Source organism: Neofelis nebulosa, chromosome 18, assembly GCF_028018385.1.
Source record: "Neofelis nebulosa isolate mNeoNeb1 chromosome 18, mNeoNeb1.pri, whole genome shotgun sequence".
In the NCBI taxonomy this organism is placed as follows: Eukaryota; Metazoa; Chordata; class Mammalia; order Carnivora; family Felidae; genus Neofelis; species Neofelis nebulosa.
Genome location: NC_080799.1, coordinates 16,879,867 through 16,902,813, shown reverse-complemented (window position 1 = coordinate 16,902,813; position 22,947 = coordinate 16,879,867). Strand labels below are relative to the sequence as shown.

At 42.5% G+C, this 22,947-nt stretch overlaps 2 protein-coding genes across 6 annotated transcripts in view; one reads left to right on the top strand and one right to left on the bottom strand.

The window, feature by feature from the left end:
• The window catches only part of LOC131501683 (integrin alpha-D-like), a 155,946-nt gene extending 149,035 nt beyond the window's left edge, over window positions 1-6,911 (top strand). For 3 of the 5 annotated variants that reach the window (XM_058712057.1, XM_058712058.1, XM_058712055.1), the window contains 11 exons: window positions 141-282; window positions 1,805-1,918; window positions 2,032-2,111; window positions 2,211-2,294; window positions 4,573-4,651; window positions 4,815-4,922; window positions 5,030-5,107; window positions 5,311-5,424; window positions 5,577-5,678; window positions 5,938-6,048; window positions 6,521-6,911. In XM_058712057.1, the coding sequence (XP_058568040.1) occupies window positions 141-282; window positions 1,805-1,918; window positions 2,032-2,111; window positions 2,211-2,294; window positions 4,573-4,651; window positions 4,815-4,922; window positions 5,030-5,107; window positions 5,311-5,424; window positions 5,577-5,678; window positions 5,938-6,048; window positions 6,521-6,634 (1,126 nt within the window). In that variant the 3' untranslated portion in view covers window positions 6,635-6,911. Of the gene's footprint in view, window positions 1-140; window positions 283-1,804; window positions 1,919-2,031; window positions 2,112-2,210; window positions 2,295-4,495; window positions 4,542-4,572; window positions 4,652-4,814; window positions 4,923-5,029; window positions 5,108-5,310; window positions 5,425-5,576; window positions 5,679-5,937; window positions 6,049-6,520 lie in introns of those variants that run through there. The other 2 variants (XM_058712056.1, XM_058712059.1) reach the window with 2 other exon arrangements.
• A 914-nt stretch (window positions 6,912-7,825) lies between these two features.
• Window positions 7,826-8,536, bottom strand: LOC131501686 (cytochrome c oxidase subunit 6A2, mitochondrial). Its single transcript, XM_058712068.1, has 3 exons — window positions 8,404-8,536; window positions 8,078-8,214; window positions 7,826-7,960 (listed from the first exon to the last, which is right to left on the bottom strand). The coding sequence occupies exons 1-3, from the start codon at window positions 8,474-8,476 to the stop codon at window positions 7,880-7,882; spliced, it is 291 nt and encodes a 96-aa protein (XP_058568051.1). The 5' UTR covers window positions 8,477-8,536; the 3' UTR covers window positions 7,826-7,879.
• Between the last annotated feature and the right edge of the window lie 14,411 nt (window positions 8,537-22,947).

Here is a 22,947-nt window from a genome sequence, read left to right as displayed (position 1 = left end):
CTCCTTCTAACAAAGAAATTTTGATCGGAATGTTCTCAGCCAATAGCTCATGACTTCCCACAGTCCCACCCCTACCCCCTATCCAATTCCAACTCATTTCCAATGGAGCCTCTTTTTCAGTTTTGTCCTTCCTCCTCCAGCCTGCAGACCCTGGTGGTAGGGAGCTCCTTGGAGCTTAATGTGACAGTGACTCTGTGGAATGAAGGTGAGGATTCCTATGGAACTGTGATCAACTTCTACTATCCAGCAGGGCTGTCCTATCGACGAGTGTTAGGAACCCAGGTAAATAGCTCCCTTGGGCTCCAGTTGCTGGGATCTCTTCCCTGCTCTGGGTTATAGTACTTTTCTTTTAATTCTTCTCTGGTGAAATATAAACACACACACACACACACACACACACACACACACACACACAGACATACACAGACACACACATACAGAGTTCCAGAGTCAGAGAGGGATGGAGGGAGGGAGGAAGGGAGATAGAGTGAGAAGTGCATAAAGCTTACGTATGATGAATAATAATGAAATGTCTATGTAATTAGCATCAGGTCAAGAAATAATACACTGCTGCTGGCACCCCCAGATGTCCTCCCTGTGCCTTTCCTTATAACCTCACTCTCTCCCCGAAGGTAATCACTAAAGTATATTAGGAACTGATGATCACAGTAAGAATAGTGATTGCCGTTTCTTAGATAAAACCAGTGAGTTTTTGCCAATATTTGAAATTTATATGAATGGAAACATGTTATATGTTCTCTTGTATATTTATTCATTTCTTCAACGTATGTTTGTGAAATTCATCCATGTTGTTCCTTGTGGCTGTAAAACACTTTTATTGCTATTTGGAATCCCTTTGTATGACTGTACCACAACTTATTTACCCATTTCACAATTGATGGTCATTTGAGTTGTTCTCTGATATTGGTCATGACTATTCTTGAGCATGTATCTTGGTACACATATGCATAATATTTGGAAGATGTATGTCAGTTATGGAATTTCTGAATCATTGAGTATGCACATTTTCAATTATAATAAGTAAAGTCAAACCATTTCCACCTATTTGCACTTCCATCACCTGTGGCTTTCCATCCACTCCAACACTTGGCATTGTCAGACTTTAAAATTTTTGTCTATCTGTTGATACCTCCTTGAAGTTTTAATTTACATTTATTTAATGAAGTTGAGCAAATTGTAATCATTTCCTGGTCATTTTGATTTCTTCTTTTAGGAAGTGCTTGTCCAAGTCTTTTCCTTATTCTTCTACTGACTTGTCCATACTTTTCTAGTTGTTAAGAGCTCTTTAATATTCTTGTTACTAATACTTTTCCAGTTATATGTATTAAGTATATTTTACAGTCCTGTTCCCAGTCTTTTCAGTCTCTGCATAGTGTCTCTTGATGAGCCAAATGTCTTAATTTGATTGTGGTTGAATTTTATCAAATATTTTCCTTTGTCTTTTTTTTTTTTTTTAATGTGTGGATCTTATCTGAAATGCTTCCCTACTCCAAGGTTATGAAGATAATCCCCTGTATTATCTTTTAAAAGCTTTATAATTGTGCCTTTTCACATTAAGAATTTTTATCTAGCTGGAATATTTTAATGTATGGAGTGAGGTAGGGATCCAATGTGTTTTGCTCTTTTGTTTGTTTTATTTTGTTTTGAATAGGCCGATTTTCCTAAGACCATTTTTTGAAAAGTCTGTCCTTTTCCCTACTGTTCTGCAATGCCCCACTGTTATATATCTAGCCCACATATGCACATGGGTAACATATTTGAATTTCTTTTCCTCCTCTGGAAGCAACCACACCAGCGCCCACTGCGACTGGAATGTGAGGCAGCGCCCACAGGGAATGAGAGCCTGAGGAGCAGCAGCTGTAGCATCAACCATCCCATCTTCCACGAGGGCACTAAGGTGAATGCTTCCCCCCAAATCCTCATCACTCTGCTCCTTTGTCCTTACCCATTTTCTTCCCTCACTCCCCCATGACTTTCCTTATCCCCATTCTTTCATTCTTTTCCTCTCAGGGCACCTTCCTAATCACATTTGATGTCTCCTACAAGGCCACCCTAGGAGACAAGTTGTTTCTGAGGGCCAATGTAAGCAGGTGAGTCCAGGTGTATCCCTCACTCTTCCATCTTATGCTCCAGTCAGAGGTTTCTCTCTTGGATTCCTTCCCAACTGGGCTCCCCCCCTCTCTCTCCAGTGAGAATAATAAGCCTACATCCAGCAAGACCACCTTCCAGCTGGAGCTCCCTGTGAAATATGCTGTCTACATGGTGATCAGCAGGTATTTAATACCTGCCCTCCCTTGACCTCTGACCTTCCTCTAAGCCTAGTACCTCCCATGGCTGCCCAGCCTGCTCTTGAAAGGATGGGTATCTAAACTATCCCCTCTGATTCCTCACATGGAAATACTTGTGACCAGCCGTACATTTATCTATAATACCATCTACCATACAGTTCTTGCTTCTTCTCTGATGAATTGGCCTACTATTTGGATGCACATTTGCCACCATTGTGCACTCCTCTCTCTTTCTCTAAGATGGAGGCTTCCTTTAACATGAAGCCAATTCTGGTTTTGGTGCTAGATATGAATGTGCAGAGGTGAAACTAACTAGGTTAAGATTGAGGCTTTTTTAGCACTCTGAAGTGGGGAATATGGTTTGTCACCACACAGAGGAAATAAAAGGTCAGGTTTTCACCAAACCAGAAGGAGAGCAGAGGTGTGAGAAACTGCTGGGAAAGTCTCTAAGAGGCCAAGGCTGCAGCAGGCCACAGGAGAGGCAAGTGCCGGGTTGTTGCTCTCAGTTTTGAAGGTGGGTGGAGGAGCAGGGGCAGGTCAGGCTGGAAACAAGGCAAAGAGCCCTGAATACCTCACCAAACTCCAGAGGCTTAGTGAGTTGGTCAGAAGCTTATAATATTGCCATGGGACAGAGTTTGCTACTGTTGTTGCTGCTGCTGCTGACACATGAAATTTTAGGGGAACTGGGTTGGGGGTGCTGATCAAACAGTGTGTCATTGCCCTTCCAAACTCTGTGTCCTAATTTCCCCTTCTAACCATGGGAGAACAGTGAAACTTGTAATTTAAGAGCTTCCAGTTATATATACTTATGATATGACAGGCATTTTAAATGTACTTGACACATATCTACATTCCTTTAATCCTTCGAATAACTCTATGACATAGTTATTGTTAACCACCCTTTTTTAGCAACAAAGAAATCAAGAGGTTAAATAACTTGCCCCTGTCAGTCAGCTGGGAAGTGATAGCACCACGAATCACTCAGATGGTCTGGCTCCAGAGCTTGTGCTCATGCCCATATACTACTGTGCCTCTCCAAGGATTGGGAAAACTGAGTGATTTACTGAAATTTGAAAAGAGAGTTAGAACTGAAGTTTTAAGGTGAAAAAACTGAAGCACAGAGAGAAACATTTGGGATCAGGAGCATAGAGGAGGGCAAACACACTGAGGGAAAAAATAAATTCTAACATTTATGTCATTGCTGCAAACTGCCTCACAACTCTATTACAGGCACTATTGTTAGCATCCTCATTCTAAAGAGGAAGAAACTACAGGGCTCCAGAGAGGTTTAGTAGCTTGCCTTAAATTAGTTGGGTAGGAAGTGGTAGACTGAAATGTGAACCCAGATGGCTTGGCTCCAAAACCTGTGTTCTTAATCATCAAACTGACAGTCACATCTGTGGGAAAACTGGGGTGGGGGGTGTGGAGTTTCCGTATGGCTGGCCTGGCTTCTGTACACTAGCTGCTGGTGAAATGTGCATGTCCCGTTGCTTGTTTGCTTGATTCCACTGAGACCTTAGATGATAACTCTGGAAAGACAGGGATTATGGCTTGTTAACTGTTGTATCTCCAGAGTCAAGCACACAGCCAGTCACAGGGTAAATGTTTACTGAAGAAGGCCATGGATGCATGGATAGATGGATGGAAACCCACCTGCAGCCTGGGACATTTATGTCCGCTCCAGGGTCTTGTGTTCATGCACCATCCTTTTTCACATTTACTTAGCTGCCCCAGGATAGCCACATTTATTTTATTCTTTCCATCTGGAGGGGCTTGCACTGCATTTTTTCCTGAGTGATCCAACCAAGATTCCCTTGAGTCCCCTTAGGCTTTTTTGTTCTGGCAGTGGCCTCTGCAAGCATTACCTAAGGCCAACCACGTACCTACTAGAGGAGAAAGCCATGTGAATGCCTTCTTCTCGTGGGAAAGTGTTTAAATGTTATAATAAGTAATGTTTAAGTTGGGCCTTTAAGTGACATTTTCCAGAAGGGGAGTGGTAATTACATTCCAAGCAAAAGAAAGAACTTGAACAAAGTTATGGGAACTTGAAAGAGCCAGGGTATCAGAGGGCAACCTAGCAGTTCTGGGTGACTGGGGCAAAAGTCATGGGAGAGGGGCTGAAGCTGAGTCTGCAGAGGCATGCGGGGACTGTAATTATATCTCTGGGCATTCTTCTGGGCCCACAGAGCCTTTGGAAGACGACTGGGGCAAAAGTGAGGATGGCTCCGTAGCTGTTTCTCACCAACAAGCCCTCTCTCTCCAGGCAGGAAGAATCTACCAAGTACTTCAACTTTTCAACTTCTGGTGAGAAGAGCAAGAAAGAAGCTGAGCATCGTTATCGTGTGAGAAGCCAGGGAGCATCCATATATTCCCTCCCATGGTGCTGCTAATGTTTGGAGCTTGTGGAAAAGAGACAGACAGTGTACTTGAGGGCTAGAACCAGAAAAGGAGTGGGATTTGGGATGCTCTAGGACCACAATAACGTTCTGTCTCAATTTTCTGCAGGTGAATAACCTGAGTCAGCGAGATCTGGCCATCAGCATTCATTTCTGGGTTCCTATCCTGCTGAATGGTGTGGCTGTGTGGGATGTGGCTGTTGTGGCCCCTTCACAGGTGCCTGCTTGCCTTTCCTAATGCTCCGGAGTCTGACCCACAGTGCCCCACACCGTCTTACCAGTGAAATGTTGATCATTTTGTGGCTATTTTCTCTCTCTCACTAGAGTCTCCCCTGCGTGTCAGAGAGGGAACCTCCCCAGCATCCTGAATTCCTGACCCAGATTCCAGGGAGTCTTGTACTGGTGAGAAAGACCCTGGATTCCCATTGCAGGACCAGCTGCATATTAGGGTATATAGGGAAATGCACTTGCTGGGTTGCAGATGTATACATATGTCCTATAATTGTTCATCTGTTCTCGACCCCAAGCCTGACAGAGTTTATTTTCTGCTGTCGTTCTTGTCTAAACTAAGACCCTCCTCAACTTCATTCCTCTCCTGTCCCTAGAACTGCTCCATTGCTGATTGCCTGAGGTTCCGCTGCGACCTTCCCTCCTTTGGCATCCAGGAGGAAGTTGAATTCATCCTGAAGGGCAACCTCAGCTTTGACTGGGTCAGCCAGGTGTGTAGGCCCAACAGGAGAGTCCCCCCTTCCCCCCCCAGGATTCAGGTGCCACCAGATGACGTCTGTGTCCATCCTCCAGCCAGGACATTTCTTGAACTCTGTGCCTTTCCCAGTGCTAGTTCCTCATCTGTGCCCCCTCTGTTTTGTAGACATTGCAGAAGAAGGTATTGATTGTAAGTGTGGCTGAAATCACGTTCAACAGGTCCATGTATTCCCAGCTTCCAGGACAAGAGGCATTCTTGAGTGCTCAGGTAGTGACTGTGTGGTAGGCAGTGGCCAGGCTGGTAAGAGGGCTCCTAATGCAAAATATGTGGTGCCTTATGGGAGACTCACAAGCCTGGAGGGAGGAAGGATGAAGGTCTCTCAGCAGGAGGGTTGTCCCTACGCCCATGAGTTTTTCTGTATGTCACCCCTTGGAGTAAAGGAAGGAGGGGAGAGAGCTAAAGGTTGGGAAACCTGGGAAGAGTCTGGGACAGCAAAAAGTCTGATGCTTTCTAATTCCCAAATTAGATGGAGATTATGCTAGATAAGCATGAGGTGTATGATCCCATTCCCCTCATTGTGGGCAGCTCTTTGGGAGGACTGCTGCTGCTGGCTCTCATCACAGCCATCCTCTACAAGGTGAGTGTTTTAATCCCACTCTCAACACCAGCAGCATACAACCCAAGCCCTCTCAGAGAAAGGATGGTATAGTGGAAAGAACTCAGACAATGGAGTCAGGCCAGCCTGTGTGTGCATTTTGGCTCTGCCTTGCTCACTCTTTAATGTCAAGCAATTTGCTCTACTTCTCTGAACTTGTTTTCTCATTTTTGAAATGATAATCATGCCTATATCTACAAAGTAGCTGAAGTGAGACAGAAACGAGGACAGGGTATGTGTATAGGCCTGCCTATGAATCTATGCTGTTTTACTATAGGTTATAGGCATAACCATTGTGCTTGGCACACAGTAGATAATACACAATAGCTGTTGTTCACATAAGTGTTCTGGCACAGAAATGCAAGACAACTTCTCTTCTCCTTCAGCCTCTTCCTACTCCCAACTTTCTTCCCTGTCCTCTTACCCAGCTTTTCTGATTTACTTCCCCTCACAGCTTGGCTTCTTCAAACGTCAGTACAAAGAAATGCTGGATAACAAACCTGACGACACTGCCACATTCAGTGGGGAAGATGTCCAATGTGAGGCCTCAAATTTGCCTTTGTCCTAATAATTCACTTTTCTGTTTGTATCTACCCCTATTGGCTGGGCTTGACTTTGCCTACAAATCTATTTCCATGGGAATAACTTCTGTATAGATATGTACTGGACTGAGCAACTTAGCAGGTGCTAAGCCACTTTCTCAAGGTATTTGAAAGGTTTTTATATTTTAACATATTTGTCAGAGTTCTTCAGTGATGACTCACTTTTTACAAAAGCAAGCATTATGCCAGCATAAATTTTCATATATAAGAATTGCCATATTAAATAAAGATGTTTATAAAACATTCTTCTTTAATCAAAGAGCTTTAATTTAGGGACCTGAGTGCTATTCTAGGAAGAGTTGAGGGACCCTGCTTGTGGGCCTAGAAAACATTCACTCACTTTTTCAGGTGATTGAGGCCTGAGGTAATCTTTTTTTTAATGGCACTATATATGTAGCATCAGGGGAGTAGCCAAAGGAAGAACTCAATGTGTCTGTTTCTCATGGGTTTCAGCACAGGCTTCAGGCTCTTTGGTAATGTCAAGTGAGCAGACTGTCCTAAGAGGTGAATGAAATTCCCTGAACTTGTTTGAACCGATCTCTCCCTTGAATGAGATCCCCAGAGGCTAGGAGAGCCAGGCTTCCAGAAAGGAGCATATGATTTCCCAAACTAATACAGAAGACTCATTAAGGGTGGTCATAGAGAATAGCTAAAATATTCCAAATCCAAAACTAGGTCATGAAGACTCACAGATAGGGCTGTAGTTCCTCTGTTTGAAATCAGGGTTGTTTCCAAAAACCAGAATTCACAAAAGCTGTGAATATATGTCAAGAGACAAGTGGTACTTCAGAGTCTGCAGCCCTGAGTTTCCAGGGACCTCTGAGGAGGGCCCTTATTTAAGTCTTTTAATATCTGAGAATCTCATTTCCTCGTCTGGAGAAGGGGAACCAAAATTATATCTTGTTCCCAGAGTTACTGTGAGGTTAGTGTTATGTGAAAGACCTTTACAGGCTATAGCCCTAATTATCAATAGGTGAGAGAAAAGGAGGATGGAGATCTCCTACCTAGTCATCAAGGATGTTCCCTGGAGCACCTCCCAAATCATGGCCTTGGGAAGAGCATGTAGACCACAGACTGCACTGTGCGCATGCACCCAGTGGAACTCCTTGTAGGCCCCTCCAGCCGCTATCCTGGTCCCCAGAGAGCCTGCGGGCACACAGTTTTCACACCTTTATTGGGGCTGGGGGCATCCACTGGGGCCTCAGGGCCATTCACTGTTCATAGCCGGTGGGCAGAGGGTTGACACGGGGGTTGTGGAAAAGAGTATGGTTGCCGTCTCCCCAGGAGTAGGGCTGTGAATAGACGGAGAGCAGATTGTCAGCGAGGTCCCGGCCAGGGGGTCCCCCAGCACCCCTTGCCCGTCTGAACCATGCTCCCGCTCTGGGGGCCAAGGCTTCAGGCCAGCATACCTTGGTGCGGATACGGAGGTGGTGGTATGGGATGAACTTGGGGCGTTCACGATGGCCCGCGTGGAGCCAGGAGTTAAGGGTGCAAAGGGCCACACTCGGGAGCGCCAGCACGAAGGTCAGGAGGCGCCAAGTGCTGGCTACAGCAGGGTGGGGGGAAGGCAGAGATGAGAGAGAGGTGGGGAAGGGAGGGCCTCTGAAGGTTACAGTTAAAGGGTGGGGGGTGGGGAGGCGGAGTGGGGGGCGGTCCTCAGAACCGCGGAAGGCCAGACAGGTGGGAGAGGGGTACAGGTATGTAAGCCACAGGGTCAGGCAGCAGCCCCACTCACCTCCTGCCCCTCCATGGTCTTCCTTTGCTGTGCTTGCCAAGCCCCGACTCAGGGACCTCAGAGGCAGAGCCATTGTGGTGAGAGAAGCTGGAAACAGTGAACTGCCCTTTCACTCTCCTTCACCACGGCCTAGATTCCACTCCCTTCTTTTTGGGCCAATCACCTGTTGAGTCTGTAACATGGGTGGCTATTTTTAGGGGGTTTCTATATTTAAAATGAGGCCTTTACTGGCCTGAGGTCCTTCTCTCTAGACATCTGCCATTTGGTGCCTCTTATTTTGATAAGGGGACATTTAAAAACAATATGCCGTTCTTTTTACAGATGCAGGGAACTATTTCCTTCAATATTCTATTCCCAGTGGGTGTCACACAGCAGGTTTTTAGTATTTGTAGATTGAATAAAGCGACCTTTTGAATCTCAGTTTTTTAATCTGTAAAATGTATAAGAATTTATACCTTAAATGAAGTTTATGAAGTTTAATCAAAGTAACATAGGAATATGCCAGCATAGAGTCTAGCACATAACAGTAGCTCAGTATATGCATTAGTCACAATATTTTACAAAGAATAGAACTCACTCGGGGCGCCTGGGTGGCACAGTCGGTTAAGCGTCCGACTTCAACCAGGTCACGATCTCGCGGTCCGTGAGTTTGAGCCCCGCGTCAGGCTCTGGGCCGATGGCTCGGAGCCTGGAGCCTGTTTCCGACTCTGTGTCTCCCTCTCTCTCTGCCCCTCCCCCGTTCATGCTCTGTCTCTGTCTGTCCCAAAAATAAATAAAAAACGTTGAAAAAAAAATTAAAAAAAAAAAAAAAAGAACTCACTCTAACTGGTTTTTAAAAGATAAGCAATTGAGAATCTTAGGTAGCTCACAGTACCTCTGGTATGGCCAGAAAGGCCAACAATCTGTGCAGCCAAAAATAAACCATTCTGTGGGCCAGCTGCAGTGAGACACCACCATAATTTGCACTGCTATACTCCAGATGCCAAAAACTTCACCCATGCTTCCCTGGAAAAACAGATTCTTCCACCCTCACACACTCTGGAAAGTGGATTTTTCATGACTTTTGCATCCTTGGGTTGGTGTCTTCTCAATCAGAGAAATCATGTGGACCCCAGTTGACAATATGTCATTGCCTGTACCCTAGCTTCAAGAAAGGCTTGGAAATTGAGTTTGCATTCTGCCTTAAGGAGACAGGAATTATATCTTGAAGAAAATCCCCAAATACAGGAAGAGTATTCAAAAGACACTGGGTGCAGTGCCCGGGTGGCTCAGTCAGTTAAGCGTCCGACTTCAGCTTAGGTCATGATCTTGCAGTTTGTGAGTTTGAGCCCTCACTGGGTTCTGTGCTGACAGCTCAGAGCCTGGAGCCTGCTTCAGATTCTGTGTTTCACGCTCTCTGCCCCTCCCCCACTTGTGCTCTGTCTCTCTGTGTCTCTCAAAAATAAATAAAAACATTTAAAAAATTAAGAAAAAGGTAGCCACAGACTTGACAAGTATCTACTGCTAAGTATGTTATTTCAAGCTGAAAAATCTGATTACATGGAGGAAAAAGAAAGCCTGGGTAGACCTGTGTAAGCCCTGTATCAAAGCAGGTCATTAGAAATATACAAGAGAGCGGAGTTGATTTCTGCCTGGCTCACTCTTCTGTCCTCAGCACTAGCACAGAACCTGGCATGAAGTAGTTGTTCTAAAAATATGTATTTATTGAATGCTTGAATGATGTTACACTGGTTAACCCTATATAAATGCCTTTGCCAAACTACAATCCTATAGGATATCTCCAGCTTGGATCAGGACTGATGTGATGAACCTAATATGAATGTAATATATAAAATAAAACATGATTTTTTGTATCTAATCTGAATTACAAAAGAAAAATGAAGAAGGTACATTTTTAGGAAGGGGCTCCATACTTGTTCCTCCTGTTGGTTTGAAACTGAACACTAGCTTCTACTTAACTTTCTGAGGCTTTTTTTTTCCCTAAGTAACCTTGTTGAACATTCAAATGGTATATAGTGTTTCTAAATTTTTCCTGAGCCCTCACTGAGCTATAATGGAATTCTTCCTATGACTGCTTTTTCCCATTTGGACTTTGGAATTGCTACTGAGAAGATGGGCCTTATTCCAGTTCAGGTTATTTGGCATTTCCCTCCACATACAGTCTCCTCAGCTTATGATTATGGCTTCTGGAGAAAGCATATGACCAGGGGTACTTTTACTTGAAAACATTCTACGTTATTCTCCCTCCACTCAGCTTTGTTGGTCACTGCCTAACAATCGCCTGAGTGTTCCCATCCCTTTGTCTCAGCTTGGAAATTTCCAGGAAGAGTTTTCTTGCTGGTACTTGGTGAATGCCCCTAGAGATGCTACCATCTTCTGCTACTGTCACGCTCATGTGATGCACCTATCCAGTACCCAGTTTTCTATTTAGGTAGTCTGTGCTTTCCTAGATTGCCTGCATTGCCTGGGTTAATTCTACGAAATTCTTGTTATTTAGATATATTCTTCCTTCCTTTTCTCCTTCTTATCTCTTCCCTCCTCTAAGCTAGTTATTCTGGTTTTTTGTTTGTTTAAACAGACATATCTAATCCATTCTCTTGATACATGTTCTACACCTCCTTCTTTACATTCCTTTCTCTTTCTCTGGAATAATCAAGCCATGTAGTTTCTCTATGGGAATAATTTTATCTTCATTTCTTTTTCCTCTCATGTCCTTTTTTATTTTCCTTTCTCTCTCTCTGGATTAAGCCATTTAGTCTCTCTGCCTGGTCAATGTTTATTTTTTCTTTTTCCCTGCCCCTGTCATTTCTCTCTTTGTATGTGCTCTTCCATCAGCACTGCCTCCACCATGTTCTTTACTTGCAGCTGGTGTTTCTGGTTTTTTGACTTTTGGATTTTTGTTTTGTTTGTTTGTTTGTTTTATTTGTATTTTTGTGTGTTTTTTTCCTGTTTGTTTGTCTGTTTGTTTTCCTTTCCAGGGCTTTTTCAAAGAACAAATCAAAGCATACATGGTGGAGGGTCCAAAACATCACTGGGAGGAGGGAAATAAAATAACCAAAGTCACAACAACAGAGAGCAAGTAAAATTCTCCAAAAAACACCTTCTGAAGGTCCAGGCCCTGGACAGCGTATGAACCCTCTTTAACATAGCTGTGCTTGCAGATGCAAAGCACATAACAAGCTTTTAAAACTCATAAGGGACAGAAAAGCCAAAGAGATGAAACAGAAGAATTCTTCACAAAAGAAATTCCAGGAAGAAATGACAGCTAATGAATTGATCAAAACAGATATAAGCAATATAACTGAACAAGAATTTAGAATAACAGTCAAGATTAATCACTAGGTTTGAAAAAGGCATAGAAGACAGCAGAGAATCTATTGCTACAGAGATCAAGAAACTAAAAAATAGTCATGATGAATTTAAAAATGCTATAAATGAGGTGCAAAATAAAATGGAGGCAGCCACAGCACAGATTGAAGAGGCAGAGGAGAGAATAGGTGAATTAGAAGATAAAATTATGGAAAAAGAGGAAGCTGAGAAAAAGAGAAAAAAACATCTAGGATTATGAGGGGCAAATTAGAGAACTAAGTGATGAAATCAAATGGAACAATATCTGTATCATAGGGATCCCAGAAGAAGAAGAAGAGAGAGAAAGGGGCTGAAAGTGTACCTGAACAAATCATAGCTGAGAACTTCCTCAATCTGGGGAAGGAAAAAGGCATTGAAATCCAACAGGCACAGAGAACTCCCTTCAGATGTAACTTGAATTGATCTTCTGCATGACATATCATAGTGAAACTGTAAAAATACAAGGATAAAGACAGAATTCTGAAAGCAGATAGATATAAGTGGGCCTTAACATACAAGAGTAGACACATAAGGGTAGTAGCAGACCTATCTACTGAAACTTAGCAGGCCAGAAAGGACTGGCAGGAAATCTTCAATGTAATAAACAGAAAAAAAAAATGCTGCCGAGAATCTTTTATCCAGCAAGCCTGTCATTCAGAATAGAAGGAAAGATAAAGGTCTTCCAAAACAAACAAAAACTAAAGGAATTCATCACCACTAACCCATCCCTACAAGATATCCTAAGGGGGACTCTGTGAGTGAAATATTGCAAGGACCACAAAGGACCAGAGACATCACTACAAGCATGAAACCTACACAATGACTCTAAACCCATATGTTTCAATAATAACACTGAATGTAAATGGACTAAATGCTCCAACCAAAAGACATAGGGTATCAGAATGGATAAAAAAACAAGACCCATCTATTTGCTGTATATAAGAGACCCATTTTAGACCTGAGGACACCTTCAGGTTGAAAGTGAGGGGATGGAGAACTATCTCTCATGCTACTAGAAGTCAAAAGAAAGCTGGAGTAGCCATACTTATATCAGACAAACTAGAATTAAATTAAAGGCTCTAACAAGAGATGAAGAAGGGCATTATATGATAATTACAAGGTCTATCCATCAGGAAGAGCTAACAATTATAAATATCTATGCGCCAAATAGGAAGCACCCAGATATATAAAACAATTCATCACAAACATAAGCAATCTTGTTGGTAAGAATGTGGTAGTTTCAGGGGACTTTAATACTCCACTTACAACAATGGACAGATAATCTAGACAGAAAAATCAGTAAAGAAACAATGGCCGTGAATGATACACTGGACCAGATGGACTTGACAGATATATTCAGAACTTTTCATCCAAAAGCAGTAGAATACACATTCTTCTCGAGTGTATATGGAACATTCTCCAAGATAGATCACATTCTGGGTCACAAAACAGCTCTCAATAAATATAAAAGAACTGAGATTATACCATGCACACTTTCAGATCATAGTCCTATGAAAGTTGAAATCAACCACATGAAAAAGATTGGAAAATCTCCAAAAGCATGGAGGTTAAAGAACATTCTACTAAAGATTGAATGGGTCAACCAGGTAATTAGAGAAAAAATTTAAAAATATATTGAAACAAATGAAAATGAAAACACAATTCAAACCCTTTGGGATGCAGCAAAGGCAGTCCTGAGAGGAAAATACATTGCAATCCAGGCCTATCTCAAGAAGCAAGAAAAATCCCAAATACAAACTCTAGCAGCAAACCTAAAGGAAATAGAAGCAGAAGAGCAAAGACACCCCAAACCCAGCATAAGAAGGGAAATAATAAAGATCAGAGCAGAAATAAACAGTAAGGAATCAAAAAACAAAACAAAACAAAACAGAACAGATGGATGAAACTAAGAGTTGGTTTTTTGAAAAAATAAACAAAATTGATAAACTCCTAGCCAGACTTCTCAAAAGGAAAAGAGAGAGGACCCAAATAGACAAAATCACAATTGAAATGGATTTATTACAACCAATCCCTCAGAAATACAAGCAATTATCAGGGAATACTATGAAAAATTATATGCCAACAAACTGGACAACCTGGAAGAAATGGACAAATTCTTAAACACCCAAACACCAACAAAACTCAAATGGGAAGAAATATAAATTTGAACAGACCCATAACTAGTGAAGAAATTGAATCCATTATCAAAAATCTCCCAACAGATAAGAGTCCTGGCCCAAATGGCTTCCCTGGGGAATTCTATCAGACATTTAAGCAGAGTTAATACCTATCCTTCTCAAGCTGTTCCAAAAAATAAAAATGGAAGGAAAACTTCTGGACGCATTCTATGAAGCCAGCATTACTTTGATTCCTAAACCAGACAGAGACCCAGCAAAAAAAGAGAACTACAGGTCAATATTCCTGATTAATATGGATGCAAAAATTCTCAACAAGATACTAGCAAATCTAATTCAACAGCATATAAAAAGAATTATTCACCATGATCAAGTGTGATTCATTCCTGGACTGCAGGGCTGATTCAATATTCACAAATCAATCAATGTGATACATCACACTAATAAAAAAAAGGATAAAAACCATATGAATCTGTCAATAGATGGAGAAAAAACATTTGACAAAATACAGCATCCTTCTTAATAAAAACGCTGAAGAAAGTTGGGATAGAAGGAACATGCTTAAACATCATAAAAGCCATATATAAAAAGCCTACAGCTGATATCATCTTCAATGGGGAAAAACCGAGAGCTTTCCCCTGAGATCAGGAACACGACAGGGATGTCCACTCTTACCGCTGTTGTTTAACATAGTGTTGGAAGTCCTAGCATCAGAAATCAGACAACAATGAAGTAAAAGGCATCAAAATTGGCAAAGAAGAAGTCAAACTTTCACTTTTCTCAAACGACATGCTCCTCTACATAGAAAACCCAACAGACTCCACCCAAAGTCTGCTAGAACTGATACGTGAATGCAGCAAAGTTGCAGGTTACAAAGTCAACATACAGAAATCAGTTGCATTTTTATAGAACAATAATGAAGTAAGAGAAAGAGAAATAAAGAAACTGACCCATTTACATTCACACCAAGAAGCATAAAATACCTGGGAATAAACCTAACCAAAGATGTAAAAGATCTGTATGCTGAAAACTATAGAAAGCTTATGAAGGAAATTGAGGAAGATACAAAGAAATGGAAAAACATTCATGCTCATGGATTGGAAGAATAAATATTGTTAAAATGTCAATACTACCCAAAGCAATCTACACATTCAATGCAACCCAAATCAAAATTGCACCAGCATTCTTCTCAAATCTAGAACAAGCAATCCTAAAATTTGTATGGAACCACAAAAGACCCCAAATAGCCAAAGTAATATTGAGAAAGAAGACCAAAGCGAGAGGCATCAGAATCCCAGACTTTAACCTCTACTACAAAGCTGTAATCATCAAGACAGCATGGTATTGGCACAAAAACAGACACATAGACCAATGGAATTGAATAGAGACTCCAGAATTGGACCCACAAACGTATGGCCAACTAATCTTTGACAAAGCAGGAAAGAGTATCCACTGGAAAAAAGACAGTCTCTTTAGCAAATGGTGCTGGAGAACTGGACAGCAACATGCAGAAGAATGAAACTAGACCACCTTCTTACACCATTCACAAAAATAAACTCAAAATGGATAAAGGACCTGAATGTGAGACAGGAAACCATCAAAACCCTAGAGGATAAATCAGGAGAAAACCTGTGTGACCTCAGCCTCAGCAATTTCTTACTTGACACATCTCCAAAGGCAAGGGAAAAAAGCAAAAATGAACTATTGGGATCTCATGAAGATAAAAAGCTTCTGCACAGCAAAGGAAACAATCAACAAAACTAAAAGGCAACCAACGGAATGGGAAAAGATATTTGCAAACGACATATCAGATAAAGGGCTAGTATCCAAAATCTATAAAGAACCCACCAAACTCCACATCTGAAAAACAAATAACCCAGTGAAGAAATGGGCAGAAAACATGAATAGACACTTCTCTAAAGAAGACATCCAGATGGCCAACAGGCACATGAAAAGATGCTCAATGTCACTCCTCTTCAAGGGAAATACAAAACAAAACCACACTGAGATATCACCTCATGCCAGTCAGAGTGGCTAAAATGAACAAATCGGGAGACTACAGATGATGGCGAGGATGTGGACAAACGGGAACCTCCTTGCACTGTTGGTGGGAATGCAAACTGATGCAGCCGCTTTGGAAAACAGTGTGGAGTTTCCTCAAAAAATTAAAAATAGATCTACCCTATGACCCAGCAATAGCACTGCTAGGAATTTACCTAAGGGATACAGGAGTGCTAGTGCATAGGGGCACTTGTACTCCAATGTTTATAGCAGCACTTTCAACAATAGCCAAATGATGGAAAGAGTCTAAATGTCCATCAACCAATGAATGGATAAAGAAGTTGTGGTTTATATATACAATGGAATACTACGTGGCAATGAGAAAGAATGAAATATGGCCTTTTGTAGCAATGTGGTTGGAACTGGAGAGTGTGATGCTAAGTGAAATAAGTCATACAGAGAAAGACAGATACCATACGTTTTCACTCTTATGTGGATCCTGAGAAACTTAACAGGAGACCATGGGTGAGGGGAAGGGGGAAAAAGAGTTATAGAGAGAGAAAGAGGCAAACCAGAAGAGACTTTTAAAAACTGAGAACAAACTGAGGGTTGATGGGGGGTGGGAGGGTGGGGTGGGTGGGTAGTGGGTGTTGGGGAGGGCACCTGTTGGGATGAGCACTGGGTGTTGTATGGAAACCAATTTGACAATAAATTTCATATTTAAAAAAAAAACATGATGAGTACCACTACATATCCATAAGAATGGCTAAAATTAACAGACTGACAATACCAAGTGTCCCCAGGATGTGAAACAAATGCAACCCTCATACATGGCTCTTGAAATGTGAAATGGTCCTGCCACTTTGGAAAGCAGTTTGACAGTTTGTTAACAGTAAATTAAATGCACATTTACTGGATGACCTAACAATTCTACTCTTATGTATTTACCCAAGAAAAATGAAAATATGTCCACACAAAGCCTTTTTTTTTTTTACAAATCTGCACAGCAGCTTTATTCATAATAAGCAAAAACTGGAAGCAGTCCAAATGCTCATCAAAGGTGAAGGAATAAACAAATTGTGGGATCTCCACATAATGGCATTCTTCTCAGCAACAGAAAGGAACAACTATTTTTACATGCAACAAATAGATGAATCTCAAGATTATGTTAGACCAACGAAGCCAGAAACAAGAGTATACACTATATGATTCCATTTATATGAAATTCTACAATTAAGGCATAACTATAGGAGCAGAAAGTAGGCCAACAGTTGTCTGGAACTAAGGGAGAGGCTGACTAGAAAGGGGCATGAAGAAAGGGTGATGGAAATGTTCTACATCTTAATTCTGATGGTGGTTATGCTAGTGTCTACATTTAGCAAAAATCAGACTACAAATGTACTGACAGCTTTATTGAAGTTATGGATAATAAAATACACCCTTAAAAATATCTAAGGTTTTTTTTCTTAGTGTAGAGGGTAGACAGGAGTATCAATAATGATTGGTCAATTTTTAAATGATTTTATTACATTATAAATAACAGTTTAAATAGCTAGCACTTATAGACTACTTACTATTTGCCAAGTGCTGTTCTAAGAGTTTCACATATTAGATTAAGCCACCCAGCAGCTCTCTATCATAGGGACTATTACCCCATTTTACAGATGAAGAAATCAAGCCACTGAAATGTCTTAATCTTGCCAAAGGCCATCCATTTGTTAAGTGACAGAACCAGGACCCAAATGATCTGGTTTGAGAGAGCTTTCCTTAATTTCTATGCTACATGCCTCTCACTAGGACAATTCTGAAAAAGGAGTCCCCTTTCCTCCATCTTCCAACCTTCTCTAAGAAAAATATGTTCATGTTTGCAAGTTTCTTCAGGCTTTGCCCATATTCCTGCAGATTTAAGTACTCTATAATCACAGTTTAGTACTGAGCAAGAGGAAGCTACTCCAAGAAAAATATGAATCTAATTCTTTTTTCCAAAAAGAAGATTCTTTTTCTTATGAATGTTTTTGGTTCATTCATTTTTTTCATAATGATATTTTAATGCTAACTTTTTAAGATAAATACTTTTGTTTAAAATACCTTGTTTTATTCATTTCCTTTATTGTTGGAATATATCATTATTATAGATAATGCTATAATAAGCATTTTAATGCCATGCACAGAGCTTATTTTTTCCCTGTTGAATTTCTAGTGAGTTATCCCTAGGAGTGCGGCTGCTGCCGCATATCAAAAAGGGCCTCAGGCCACCATAAAGCACAAGCTCTTCTAACTTTTTTTTTTAAGATTATTTTAAGCAATCTCTACACCCAAAGTGGGGCTTGACCTCACAACCCCAAAATCAAGAGCTGCATGCTCCACTGACTGAGCCAGCAAGGCACACCAAGAAGCTCTTCTGACTTTATGGTTGTGGTGAAATTTACTAATGCCTGAGATTGGGCCAGCCACAATAATCCCAGCCTATTCATGGTCTTGAAAGTCCTAGAAAGGCTACAGAAGTTCTGGTGACTCTCTTCTGGGAGTCAGCTACAATATGTCGGTGCAATCAGCCTTTATGACAATTAAAAGAGCCACAGCCTGCCAAAAACTTTGATCTAGGTGACCACCACAGTCCCTCATTCTTTCTGTGACTGTCACAACTGTCCCCTCCTACATTCCCTGTCATTAATCTAGCCTAGGCTTTCTTTTTTTTTTTATTTTTTTATTTTTTTATTTTTGGGACAGAGAGAGACAGAGCATGAACGGGGGAGGGGCAGAGAGAGAGGGAGACACAGAATCGGAAACAGGCTCCAGGCTCCGAGCCATCGGCCCAAGCCTGACGCGGGGCTCGAACTCACGGACCGCGAGATCGTGACCTGGCTGAAGTCGGACGCTTAACCGACTGCGCCACCCAGGCGCCCCAGGCCTAGGCTTTCTTTACCTCATCTGGAGATTATTGTATGTTTCCTAGTTGGCCTTTTTGGAACGTTTCACCTTACTTCCAATTATCTTACACAAACTTGTCAGACATGTTTCTCATTATATGGTAGTGCTTTCTGACTATTTTCACAGCATGGGACTCATAGAAAATGTTAAAAACAATTTGTGAAGCATACTCGGATAAAGGGTTGAGGCTGCTTCCAGCTGGAAGTACCTGGCCCAGTGCTTCTGGTCATCCCAGACCCCACTCACCTGCCCTCAGGGTTAAAGCAGTGGCTCTCAACCCTGGCTGCACATTAAAATTACCCAGTTTCTAAAAATTCTCTTGCCCACACTGCACCCAGGAGTAACAACCCAGATAGAATATAGCCAGAGTTGAGAAGCTTTGAACTAAAGGGATATCTCAGTTAATTCTCAGTAACCTCTACACCTTATTCTTCTTTCACCATAGAACTTGCTTCTTAAGAATGGGTCCAGGGTATTAATAAACTAAGGTCTAGGTCCTGAACTTAGGTGTGTGGAGCTCTCAATAGCTGGACTCCACCATGCCACATGATAATAAAACTTAACCTTACCAAACTGTCTAAGGCTAAATGAGTGTCCTAGGCTGGGAATACACAGACTTTTAGTAACAGTGGTGTAAAGTTCTGAGAAAGCTGGACCCGAGGGCCTGAGTATTTGCACCTGTGTGGTTGGGCGGGGCGAGAAGGGGCGGGGGTAGGGCGCTTAAAGGCAGAAATCAGTGGTGGCCTTGGGAATAGTAGGAGGCCTGGATTCTAGGGCCAGGAGGGGCTGTGGCACAGCAAGTGCTGAGGTAATGGTTGGGAAATGAATTAGTTAATGGAATAAGCAGGCTTTAGGAACAGAATGGAGACCACAAAGCTGAAATGGGCAGTGGAGATGCTCCTCTCACCCCTTACAACCCTGATAATACCAACGTACTTGCGGGGGTTCATGGAGCGACCCATCAAAGGGGTTCGATGGATGCATGCGTTCAGAAATTCCTCTTGCTCTAGGTAAGAGGCAGCAGGCTCAGTCTACTGCCCTTCGTTAGCCCTTACCCAGTGAGATCCCATACCCACAGGTTTACTGCATGACACCTGGGAGTGCCGCCAAGCGGGGCCGGTCACCTCCACTCTCCGGACCCCAGACCCCAGTCCAGATGCGTTGCAATGGGACGAAGCTCTGCGAGGGCTCACCCTGGAGGGAACGCGGCGACATCGAGGTAGCGTCCTCGTAGCCGGGAACCCCGCTCTGGGAAAGAGAGGCCACCGAGGCTCCACGGACAGCAGTCTCTGCGGGGCCTGTCAGGAAATGTAGTCGCCCGCAAGGGGCCTCGGAAGCGGTAAAGCATTGATCCTTGCCCCGAAACCACTTACGTGAGAGTCTCCCCAGTCGCCGAGACGGGGATGCCAAAGGCCCCGGGCATTGTTACCCAGCCTCGGCCAGGGGCGCTCCGTTTCCAGCCCGTCCTGCTCGCTTCTCACTTCCATTTAAAATTTTTTTTTCAATGTTTTTTATTTATTTTTGGGACAGAGAGACACAGAGCATGAACGGGGGAGGGGCAGAGAGAGAGGGAGACACAGAATTGGAAACAGGCTCCAGGCTCCGAGCTGTCAGCACAGAGCCCGACGCGGGGCTCGAACTCACAGACGCGAGATCGTGACCTGGCTGAAGTCGGCCACTTAACCGACTGCGCCACCCAGGCGCCCCCGCTTCTCACTTCCAAAACACTGCCCCCACATATCCCCTGGTGTTCCCAAGAAGGGGGCGAAATAGGGCAGAGAGCACACCCAGAGAACCGCGTAGGAACTGCCATTCCAGTGCCCAACTAGAATGTAAGAGGAAATGGCTCGGGGCGAACTGTACTCAATCGAGAAGCTTCAGACCCGCGCACCACGCCAGGCCGAGTTGCCCTCCTCGGGAATCACCCTGGCCCTGCGGCATTAAGTCTCGCGCACGCGCCGGCCATGCCCCGGGGCGTGCTCCTCCCCTCAGTCCCCACGACTCGCGCCTCACCTGGGAATTGAGACTGAGAGAAGAATGTGGAGGGGGCTGGACGACCGCGCCCTCTAGGGACAGAAGGCAGTGGTGAGGACCAGGCTGGAAAGCGTTGGAGAAGGTTTAGGATGGCGAAGTTTCAAACAGACGCTGGGTTGCCGGTCTGGGATTAGGGTCAGAAGAGTGAGGTGCTGGCTTCTGGCACAGAATTTAAGGAGGTGCCCAAGAATATAGTAGTCAAGGTAAACATTTTAATGCAATGTCTCAAGAAAATCATAATTAATGAAAAAAAAATCCATCATGAACAAAATACTAAAATTTTAAATAAAGACAAAATTCAACCCTAAGCTTTCACAACCTTGCTTCACTTATCTTGTCCTAATCGTAGCCCTGGTTCCAATGAAACCTTATTTACAAAAACAAGTGGTGGCACAGGCTGTAGTTTGCTGATTAAAAAAAAAAAATCAAGTATTAATCTTCGTTGCCAAATATCTTCGTTCCCCCTTATATTTTGCAGTGCCCCACTCATCTTATCCTGATGCCACCTGTGCCAAGTTCCCTCAGATTTGGGAGGCACATATTTGCCCTCGTACTGGGAAATGGACTACTTCCCGAAAGGACCTTGAGTATGTTTTGAGTTCTGCCACTAGCTGCCTGAGTGACCTTGGGCCAGTCACGTGCCTCCCCTCCCTCACAGTTGCTACTTGTAGAATTAGGGACAGTCCAACTGCATGATGGAAAAGAGTCCTGATAGTGCTCAAAAGCAGTGATTCTCACAAGATGGAACAGAAGAAAGTTCACTAGAAACTCATATACTTGTATATGACTACAAAATGGTCCTAGAATCATTGTTCCTAATAGCCAAGAACTGAAAACAATGGATGTTCATCAGCAGTTAAATGAATATATAAATTAATGGTATTTCAAACAATGGAATACTATAAAACAACAAAAATGGATGACTACAACCATGTGTAACTACCTTGCAAACACTGTAGCACAAAAGAAACAAGACAGAATATATACAATCCAATTCTATTTCCATAAGATTCAAAATCAGGCAAAATCACATTATATTGTTTAGAAATTCATATATAGATAAGAAATTATCATCACAAATGTCTGGATACTGCTTATAGCCCCACAAGAGAGGAAGAAGTTGTGAAGGGGTGCTTTGGGGTACAACATTTCTGGCCCTGGGTAATGGTTATGCAGATATTGCCTTTTAATTATTCTTTAAAGTGCACTTATAGAGGGGGCACCTGGCTGACTCTGTCTGAAGAACATGGGACTCTAGATCTCAGGGTTGAGAGTTTGAGCTCCATGTTGGGTGCAGAGATTACATAAATAAATATGAGTGCATAGGTTTTATGTACTTTTCTGTACATAGAATATTTTTGAAATACTTGAACAGATAGGAAAGTATCTAGAACAGTGCCTGGTACATGGTAGGTGCTTGGTAAATATTTTCAAAATTGATGATATAAGGTAGTGCTGTAACAGACCCTTGGTCACACAGTAAGTGCCAGAATTAGGATGGCCCTGAGGCTTGAAGGTCTGGGTCAGAAGCTTAGTGACAATGAAAATCTCAGAGTAGTGGGATTTTATTGCACTAAACATGAAGAGCAAGTGTTCTCAAATCATTACTAGAGATGTGTAAGAGCTGATGTCCAAGTAAGGTCCTGCCAGGTCTCAGGGATCTTTGAAGTGGGGAAGAGGAGAGTTACTAAACCTCTTATCCCCCAACCACATAATCCTGAAATTCCAATCCAACTACTGTACATGGTTACAGAAACAACCACATTATCTAAATCTAACATCTGGGGTCTTGACGTAATTTCTTGCTGCACCTCACCTTGTCCACACTTTGTATTATGAACACTCTCCCTGCCTAGTCCTCATGGGTTGATAACCTATTTTAATGGACATGGGAAATTAGTTAAAGTCCAGGGAAGGACTGGAACTGATGGTCTTACTAGTTTCATAGTCCTCCTGTTTAGAACTGTCTCCTGCCTCTCAGTTGCACCAAGTCCTGGGGATGCTCAAGAATCACATCCCTCTTTGGAGAAGTTTACACTGTATTAATTTTTTCAAAATGCAAACTCCTTTAAAGCTTGCCCAGTAAGTTAATTAA

Excerpts from the sequence above, each read along its gene's own strand:
- LOC131501686 (XM_058712068.1), bottom strand. The coding sequence starts at position 8,476 with ATGGCTCTGCCTCTGAGGTCCCTGAGTCGGGGCTTGGCAAGCACAGCA. Across the intron at positions 8,215-8,403 it reads AGACCATGGAGGGGCAGGAG|CCAGCACTTGGCGCCTCCTG; the intron begins GTGAGTGGGGCT and ends ACCCTGCTGTAG. Across the intron at positions 7,961-8,077 it reads ACCTCCGTATCCGCACCAAG|CCCTACTCCTGGGGAGACGG; the intron begins GTATGCTGGCCT and ends GTCTATTCACAG.